General features: G+C 45.2%; 1 protein-coding gene across 1 annotated transcript in view; it reads right to left on the bottom strand.

The window, feature by feature from the left end:
* Positions 1-6,449: 6,449 nt before the first annotated feature.
* The window catches only part of LOC144752889 (uncharacterized), a 67,730-nt gene continuing 64,167 nt past the window's right edge, over positions 6,450-10,012 (bottom strand). The window contains exons 4-5 of the mRNA XM_078640715.1: positions 8,271-8,405; positions 6,450-6,949 (exon numbers count right to left, since the gene is read on the bottom strand). Of these exons, the coding sequence (XP_078496841.1) occupies positions 6,516-6,949; positions 8,271-8,405 (569 nt within the window). The 3' untranslated portion in view covers positions 6,450-6,515. The remainder of the gene's footprint in view (positions 6,950-8,270; positions 8,406-10,012) is intronic.

Raw genomic sequence — 10,012 nt, 5'->3', positions numbered from 1 at the left:
TTCCTATTCATCCAGACAGCCAGTTTCTTTTCGGATTCTGTTTAAATGGAAGGAGCTATATGTTCACACGCGCTCCTCAAGGTTTCACAGAAAGTCCTAGTATTTACAGTCAGGCACTTAAGAGACAACTAGACAATATTCACATGCCAACTGACACTGCCCTGCTCCAGTATGTCGATGATCTACTGATCACAGCCCGTTCTGAACGTGCATGCGAGCGAGCATCACTTACAGTCTTGTATTTTCTAGCCGAGATGGGGCACAAGGTGTCCCCTTCTAAGCTTCAATTCTGTGTCCAGCAAGTGGTCTACTTAGGACACTTACTGTCCAAGAGGGGTAGGCAGTTGACACCCGACCGTATCCAGTTAATAGCGAGTCTTCCCCAGCCCAGAACCCAGAAGGAGGTACGTGCCTTTATCGGCCTTACTTCTTATTGTAGACAATGGATTCCCCAGTATGCATTTCTAGCCAAGCCACTGATACAGTTAACGACACAGGAGGCAGCCGTATCGACTGTCCTCCCTTGGACATCTGAACATACACTTAGTTTCAACGAGTTAAAGAAAGCCCTATGCCAAGCTCCAGTTCTAGCTACACCGAACTACAGTAAGCCTTTTACACTTTTCGTTACTGAACGTGAAGGTACAGCATTATCTGTTCTCACACAAGATCAAGCAGGACAATCCAAGCCCTGTGCTTATTTTTCTAGCACATTAGATCCAGTCGCCCAGGCGTTGCCTGCGTGCCTCAAGTCAGTTGCAGCCACAGCACTAGCTATCAGACAAAGTGATTCCATAGTTTTAGGACACTCCCTGACAGTACAAGTTCCACATTCAGTAGAAGTTCTTTTAAACCGAACACAAACTCAGCACTTGACAATTGCACGTTTAACAGGTTATGAATTGACTCTGTTCCAGCCACACATAGAAATTAGACGCTGCAACGTCCTGAATCCTGCTACACTGTTACCATCAGTCAGTTTGAACCCTGACCCACATGACTGTGTGGAAGTAATTAACATTACGACAAAGCCAAGACAAGATCTGACAGACATTCCGTTACCAGATCCTGACCTGACACTTTATGTGGATGGTTCATGTATGAGAACTAGTACAGGAGAACTAGTCGCCGCGTATGCAGTGACTACTGACACCGAAGTTATTGAAACACACCGTATTGATACCCTGTCCGCTCAAGCAGCAGAGCTAGTTGCTCTGACACAAGCCTGCATACACGCCAAGAACCTGAAAGTTAATGTTTACACAGATTCACGTTACGCATTCGGAGTTGTACACGACTTCGGAGTGCTCTGGCAGGAGAGAGGTTTCATGACTTCTCATGGAACCAAGATTCAGCATGGTTTCCTTATTCAAGCTCTGTTAGATGCCATACATTTACCGACATCCATTGCTATCATGAAATGCAAAGCACATACGAAAGTTACTGACATTATTTCCCAAGGTAACGATCTAGCAGACCGCACAGCCAAGCTTACAGCACAGACTCTAGACATTCCAGTTAATCAGACACATACTCCAGATCCGACTACATGCATGACAGTTAAGGACCCTACACAAGATGTCATAGATATCCAGTTACATGCTACTCCCGAGGAAATCAAGAAATGGTCCGAACAAGGAGGGGTCCAGACAGATCAAGGATGGTTAACGAAGGGTAGAGCCACATGGTTTCTCCCCGACTCTATGGTTCAAGTCATTATTAATACCGCACATAGTCCAGCACATTTAGGAGAAAAAGCTATGTTAGACAGTATCCAGAACATTTGGTTCAACAAGCATTTACGAGCTGCAGCCAAGCAGAAAGTCCGTACCTGTATGATATGTTGTCAGTTTAATCCAGGTAAAAGTGTCCCGGTGGAACAAGGTGGTTTCCAGCCCCCTGACCACCCTTTTGAGGTCCTCCAGATGGATTATATTCAAATGGAGCGATGTCGAGGTTTCAAGTATGTCCTTGTAGTAGTATGCGCTTTGTCCAGGTGGACAGAAGCATATCCAGTCCCAGATTACACAGCCGCGACCACTGCCAAGCAGTTGGTTCGTGAATTTTTCCCTAGGTATGGACTCCCTAGAGTCGTATATTCTGATAACGGTCAGCCATTCTCCTCAGAGTTAATGAAGCATGTTTCCCTGTTGTTAGGGTACCAGTGGAAGTTCCATTGTGTACGCCATCCTGAAGCAGCCGGTCTAGTCGAGAGACATAATCAGACTCTGAAAATCCGTATTGCAAAAGTCTGTAAAGAAAAAGGTGTGGACTGGCTAGTAGCTCTGCCAGTTGCTCTATTTTATATGCGCATGGTCGCACATTCCAGATCAGGTCTGTCCCCGTATGAGGTCGTGTTCGGCCGCCCCCCCTAACATGTGGGGTACTCCTAGACCCCGAAGTATTACCGATGTTTCATGTAATATGTTGACAGATTACCTAGCTTCCTTGATGTCTGCCCTCAACTCATGTCGTTCACAGGTTGCCGCCGCATTTCCAGACAATACCGAGGTGGCACCGCATGAAATCGTTCCAGGTTCCCTTGTGATGGTCCGGAATTTTGACAGATCAAGTCCGCTGGAACCTCGTTGGAAGGAGCCACGTCAGGTCCTCTTGACCACCCGTACTGCCGTCAAGCTGGAAGGCAGGAAGGGGTGGGTCCACCTTTCTCATGTAAAACTTTTCAATGGACTGAAACCCGTTTCTAAAAACATTTTCAAGGAGTTCCAGGATTTTAAAGACTGCCAAGACATTGTTTTAAAGGACTGTCCCGCAAAAGACATTGTTACAACCCCTTCCCTGTTAGAGAAAACTCCGCAACAGGAGTATAAGCTAAAACTACGGTCTAGTAAAATAAGTCAGTCAGTTTGATTGTATAAGTCCTCCCCTAGGTGAAACGGTTAGACTGTTTCTGACATGTATAAAATAGACCCCCATAGTGAGAGAGTCAGTCTAAACTCAATCAAATGTATCGTTTTTCTGAGTTTCATATTATTTCTCAGCATAATGATTTTCTGCACCAGTTATGCATTTTTCCTGTATTTTCCAGTTCCTCATGTAAATAAGTCTGCTAATGCTACAGTAGAACACACGTTTAGTGATCTGCCTCCTCACGAATATTCATACCGCCTCGCTATGCGTAACAACACATTTATCCGTATGTTACATTACTCACACCAGACCAGCAATGCCACTTAATTGTTGGGTGTGTGGTCGACTCCCCCCTTTCCAGACATCAAAGGGAGTTCTGCCACTTTTTCCTTATCCATTCTCACATAATGGTTCATGTGGAGCATGGTCCACGTTAACGTCATCCGCAACAGATATGTCTTTTCTTAACAGTACATGTCTCTCAGACAAGCAAGGTTTCCCCCACAGAACCGGGTTAGATCTAGAAAATGAAGTGTATAATTTAGGTAATTATTCGTCGAATTTCATGGTCCTGAATGTTCAGTCTGATACTACTCCAGACTCACCTGCTATTTCAGTACTACCAGTCAAAGGCGAATTATGTGTCCGAAATAAGGGTTCTGTACACGTAGGACATAGTGAATGTACTACTATTGTCAAGTATAGTGACAGTGGGAAATCTATTTTTAAAGCCTCACGTCATTCTTATTTTGTTTGTGGTCAAACTGCATATGTTCGTCTGCCCCTCGATTGGGAGGGAACCTGTTACATTGCCTTCCTACTGCCGCCTGTTTTTCTAGCCCCACCTGACTACCATAGGAATTCCTTCCTAGTACATACTAGACACAAGAGAAATCTCCCGATTGTCGATTATACTGAAACTGCCGCAGAGCAATTCATTGATATAGATAAAGGTGTTTTCCCTTATTTAGGTACAGTTGTAAATAGTAAGCTAATCCGTAGGTTAACAAGAACCCTTGAAGCAGTAGTAGATGAGACTGCCTCCGCTCTAGGTAACTTAACTGAAGAGCAATCCTTTATGAGAATTGTCGTTTTACAGAATCGTCTCGTCCTTGACGTCATACTGGCCGATAGGGGCGGGGCCTGTAGACTCATCGGATCCAGTTGTTGCATTTTCATTCCAAATAACGCGCCGTCTGTTTATTCAGCTATAACCAGACTCCATAATATTGCCCATCTGTTACATCAAGATCCAGGCACCTGGACATGGTCCGGTTGGTTCTGGAATATAATTTCCGCATGGGGATGGAAAGTCCTGTCCTTTCTAAGTATTGCAGTAGCGATCATATTTAGCTGCTGCCTCTGTATACAATGTGGCCCTGCGATTTGCAGCATGTGCGCTACCTCTTGTATTCCTAGTCCCAAGCCCCGTTCTAAGTCCCGTTCCAAGATAATTCGAGACGAGCAAATGGTACTGTATGAAATGATAGACGGTATCATGAATATTGATGTTTCCTGATGGAAACGTAGTGACAAGGAGGGAATGTGGAAAAGTAAATTTTGCCATGTTCTGTGTCCCTACGCCTCATCCATCATATGTTATGTGTGCATGACCAATATGCATATGTTATTCCCCATGTCTGATTAATGACGCAATTACAGTTGTGTCCACCTTTAGTATGCTATTTTCCAGTCCTCGTGAATACTACGAATACCAGGCCTATGTAAAGCTACGTTGCCACGTTTCACAGTGTGCACGTTATTCCATTATAAAGTCCCCGTTTCCAGGCCTCAAAAGGGCCCGGACCACAGATTCAGCTCCTGTCTCCTGAAGTCCTCGCTGAGGAGCGATACAGCCCCCACCTGTATCCTCGACCCTTCACTTACTTCCTGCCTCGCAGTGCCCGGTGCAGCTTGGCTCTGCCTCTGAGTCTGCCAAAAGTATGTTATAGTTCCAGCTATCAGTTCAGTCCTCCTTCTCTGCATTCCTAAGCTACTGAACTGCATCAATAGTTTCCGTCATTGTCTAGCCTATGCGGCTCCACGTTAGAGAAATACTGTATTTAATGGTCATTTAGTATTCTTCATCACGCACTACATGTAGAATAATGCATGGTCCAGTCTTAGAAGCAAGTTAGCCTTTCCCCTCATGACTTCTAGTTTATATCAACATGTTCCCTAAACATCAGATACTAGATAGGGTTTAGGTACATGTCGCTCCGACCCTCCAGACTTTAGTCTCTGCTCCTAGCACAGAGTTCATAGCCCCCAGCTTCTCCTAGTGATACGTCATTGCCAGTTTACGCGCACCACCAGGTTAGAGGTCCCGGCTCCTTAGGTAGCCCCCTCCTATGTTTCCACCCCATTCATGACATATTCTGTTACGTTTGCACCACATGTCTATGTATACGCCCAGTTACACCTACTCTTACTGTTATCTTTCGCGACTGCTACGCGTCACGCCTTCTGCTCCACCCACTGCTACGCCTACTGCAATGTAATGCTATGTGTTTGCGCTATGTATATAAGTTCATGTATTGTTATTAAAAGTTAGCGCGCTCATTCCAGACCCAGCCCCGGCAGCTGCCGGGCCACTCTAGCCCTGCCATTCTGTTCCTATGCAGGTCGTCCTGATCCTGTCCTTATGCTGTAATAAACCTGCAGAAACTCCTACTACCTCGAATCTTGACTCTTATTTATTGAGCTATCTGTTATGCTATATGCCTAGTCAAAAATAGGGTATTATTTATTTATTTACCACAAAACCCTAACCCTCTTCCCCCGGGCTGTGTGGTTTTGATTGATGTGCGACTAAATGACAGCAATAATTCCAACACTTGCTGGGGAGGATAAGGTCATAGCAACAGACTGGTGAAGGAATCCGACGATATATTTTAGACTTACTCAGCTTCTGTACTATTTCTTGTAGTAGTAGCCAATGTCAAAGAAATTCAACGCAAGTACTAGTTATACTTTCAATACTTTACCATTTGTTAGGCTACATTGCGGCACTGTTCTAGTGTACTGTCACCTGCTATATTCTCTATTGTACCGTTGTAATGCTCCAGTAAGGACAAAGCAGGTTTCATTTTCTTTTTTTCCATAGGCATGCAACTGCCACTGTGTCACACCACTAGTACCACCGCAATGAGGACATTTCATCCGCCCAGGATTGCCAACCTTAATCGCCATTTCCCGTGGAGCCAGCCCTGGGCCTAGCCCTACTTTCAAACACAAATTACAGGTAAGATAAGCGTTTGGTGGGAGGTAGTATAATGGAGTATTAGGAGAGACGAGAGATTGACGGTAGTACTACTAAAGTCCTAGGACTCTTTAATTCACTTACTCTGTGAGAGGCACTTAGTGTTGAAAACATTTAGCCATTTACACTTAAAGGAAGAAAATGACACAGACTTAAGTTTCAGGAAAACAAACTTACTGTTAAACCCCCACCCACCAGACTCAAAAGCAGTAAAAAACAGGTATGCTCAGATAAAGTTTCAAAAAGTATATTTGTGTAGCTCTAACAAAATAATCTCCTGCAAGACCCTCCCTAACCCCAACGATTGTCCTTCAAAAGTCCCAAAAACAACCCAACTCCCAATTCCAACCCCCAAAAGTCTCTAAAAAAGGGGTAAGGGACACTACGGCAGGGTGCTGTTCACTTTAGCGGCCAGGGCATCATACTCCTTGCGGAGGGTGGCATGGTCGAAGCGGAGGCCCTCCACCAAGCTCTTATATGTTAGGAATTCCTGCTCCAGGTAGGACACTCTGAGGCATAAGTGGCGCTGGCGTGCCTTGCAACTCCTGTGGGGGGCAGCTGCTGTCTTTGCTGCTCGGCGGTGGCGGTTGGCTTTGGTAGCCCGGCTCCGTACCGCTGGAGCACTGCGCTGGCTGGCAGCCCGTGGGGGCACGGAAGAGGATGCAGCTGTCCCAGTGGATGTACCAGTAGACTGCGTGTCCTCCTCCTCCAGGGCCACCAGCCGCCGATATTCGGTGACAGTGGCATCCAGCCTCCGTTGCCGGGCCATTCGAGCCAGCTCCTTCCTTGTTGGTTTCTTTGATTTGGAAGGAGCAACTATATGAAGAAAGAAAGACATAGTCCGTAACCAATGCTCCTTAAGATTAACACAAAATGATTGAGCAGAAAGTTGTGTCACAGTACAACTAGCAACTTGAAAGCACAGTACATAACTATTGAGGCTAGTATCTATCTAACCTCCCACTTCTTCATCCTTGCTCTAACATTAGTGGGAGTTTAAGGAACAAATTCTACGAGCGCTATGGACTTCCATTACAGTCGACTATGACAGTACACCAGTCTTATTCTTCTTCTTCTCTCTTGTTTAGGAAAATTGGTATGTTATCTTATGCAAGCCGGCATAATGCCAGCGCAGTGAACTTGCACCCCAGAAAAACAGACGCACACCATGATGAGTGAGACAGACTTGCGTTACTGTACCGGTCCAGTACATGCAGGTGGTGAAGCTCTTACTTTTCTATTACGGGTGGCACTGAGAATACTCTGTTAAAAGGGCTACTGCTTAATTAATTTAACTTTCACCCTACAGTGCAAATGAGTACTAGAAAAGGAAAATGAAGAAGCTAAATAATCTGATTTTCTATCACTTCACATGGGATGTATTTGATTACATATGGGATGACTTTAGGTGCTTTGCTTTTTATTGAGTGAACAGTGATACACCCACACATGAATGACGTTCTACTACTAAACTAATTAAGAGAGGTAGGGAGTGTCAACCGTAATAACCGGATATATGCTGTGCTTGCAGTTGCAATACAAACTACTGCTACTATTCATGGTAGTATTTGGACAAAATTACAACTTCTTTTCCTTGCCTTTCCTACAATGGAACGGACGTGCGGGTGCGGTGTTACATGCTCTTCAAAGTAACACTTAGTTCATCCAGTGACCGTCTACTCTCTCTAGATACACATATGCTATCTAAGAGTCAGATAGTACCATGATCCAGGCATCCATCCATTCAAAGTATGTGCACACATACAGTTTCTGTTTCACCTACCCAGGCTGTTCTCCTTCCACCCATCCTTGCTTCATCATTCACCCAGCCATGCACCATACCATATTCTTTCCTTCCCAGCCACCTCAGGACCAAGCAAACACATATCATTCTTCTTTGCCAGTCATCATTAAATTTCTCATCCTTCTACACTTACTTACACCCTTCTTTCACTTTTCGTTCATCCCATCCATCAAGTTCATCTCAGATCTGATTGGTATTCTTCTCGCCAAAAACTTCACAGCTAAGTCAAAGTACATTTCGAGGAGGCTACTACCTGGTTGATTTATAATACACCCATGCAGAAAGCACACTCTGCAGTCTTCAATCTCAATAAGTAAGGCATATATAGCTTACCTCTGCCCGCCACCACCGTGTGAACTCTCACAGGCACATTGGTGTCGTCCGGCACTTGCACCGCCTCCTCCCCAGAATTGTTCCCCTCATCCAGCACCACCACCTCCGCGCTGGCCCCGCCACCAGATGTTCTACCTACAAAGTACATTTAAGAATGTTAGAATACCTCACTCACTACTATATAATATTTGGTCTAGGAATAAAGAAATGTGAAAAAAATGAAAACAATGTAATAATTTGTGACTGTCTACTCTGAAGTAAAAATTTCCCTTTTTCCAGGGAAGGCTGTTGTCTTGCTGCACTTTTTGGCACAACTGATGAATGCTTGCTTTTCATTTTTAACACGCACCACTTTTTCTCCTAACAGACAGAAGCTTGACTTCAAAGAACACGAGCAAGATCAAGTTCAAACCAGGTGAGAGCTCGGCTCGACCACAAGAAATGTGTTCAATTAATCGTCAGCACTAAGCACCTTTCCATTTTCAGTTAAACGTTTAGTTTTATGACAAACATGATTTTATTAATGAATATGCTACTTACCAGTATGCATCTGTTCTTGGCATGTAGGGCTGCTGACATTCATATCTATAGCATAGATCGCCGCCTAGTGTTGGGTCCGGATGATTGCACATTGTTGTCCTGGAAGAGTCTTCGAAGTATCACGAGATAGGTGGCTCCTCCCCTGGACTACAGAGCGCATGGGCATCGACTCCATCCCCAGATTGTTTTTAGCCATTGTGGCAAAGATGGAGAGTAACAGCGTAAGCGATGGCCATGCTAAGAGTAAACATAACAAAGTCTGCAGCCGCTACGGGCACCGTGGAGGAGGGCGGGCGATATGAATGTCAGCAGCCCTACATGCTAAGAACAGATGCATACTGGTAAGTAGCATATTCAGTTCGAGGCATGTGGGCTGCTGAATTCATATCTATAGCATAGAATACATAGCAGTCCCTCCATTAACGGCGGCCGCCTGCGCCAGCTGCAGAAGTCTGAAATAGTGTCTTAAGAACAGCCTGCCCTACAGCTGCCTGCTGCTTGGAGTGCACATCTACACAGTAATGTTTAGTAAAGGTATGTGGTGTAGACCATGTGGCTGCCCTCCAAATATCTTCCAAAGGGATATTACCAAGGAAAGCCATAGAGGCCCCCAACTTACGGGTGGAGTGGGCTCTGGGGGGGACCGTTAAAGTGCGCTTAGCCTTTTGATAGCAAATTTGAATACACTTAACGATCCACCTGGCTATACCTGCTTTGGAAATAGGGTTGCCTTTGTGTTGGGCTGAAAAGGCAACAAAGAGTTGTTGAGTCTTTCTAAAATCCTTGGTCCTATCGATGTAGTACATCAAAGCACGTTTGACATCAAGAGTGTGGAGCATTCTTTCTGCCACCGTCTCGGGGTTTTGAAAGAACACAGGCAGTTCAATAGTCTGATTGACATGGAACTGGGAAACCACTTTAGGAAGAAAAGTAGGGTTAGTGCGCAGCACCACCCTGTTGGAGTGAATCTGAATGAATGGCTCTTGTATGGGGAGCGCCTGTAGCTCACTAACACGGCGCAGGGATGTAATGGCTATTAGAAATGCCACTTTCCATGTCAAGAACTGAACCTCGCATGAATGCAGAGGCTCGAAAGGTGGGCCCATCAGCCTGGTGAGGACCACATTAAGGTTCCATACTGGAGCTGGCGGGGTCCTGGGAGCAGGGCTTAATTTGTGCCGGTGCTTTCCGGTGCTTAGCAC

The sequence above is a fragment of the Lissotriton helveticus genome, chromosome 5_1, assembly GCF_964261635.1.
Source record: "Lissotriton helveticus chromosome 5_1, aLisHel1.1, whole genome shotgun sequence".
NCBI classification, from domain to species: Eukaryota; Metazoa; Chordata; class Amphibia; order Caudata; family Salamandridae; genus Lissotriton; species Lissotriton helveticus.
Note: the sequence above shows the minus strand (reverse complement) of the source record. Positions and strands in the feature narration are given on the sequence as shown.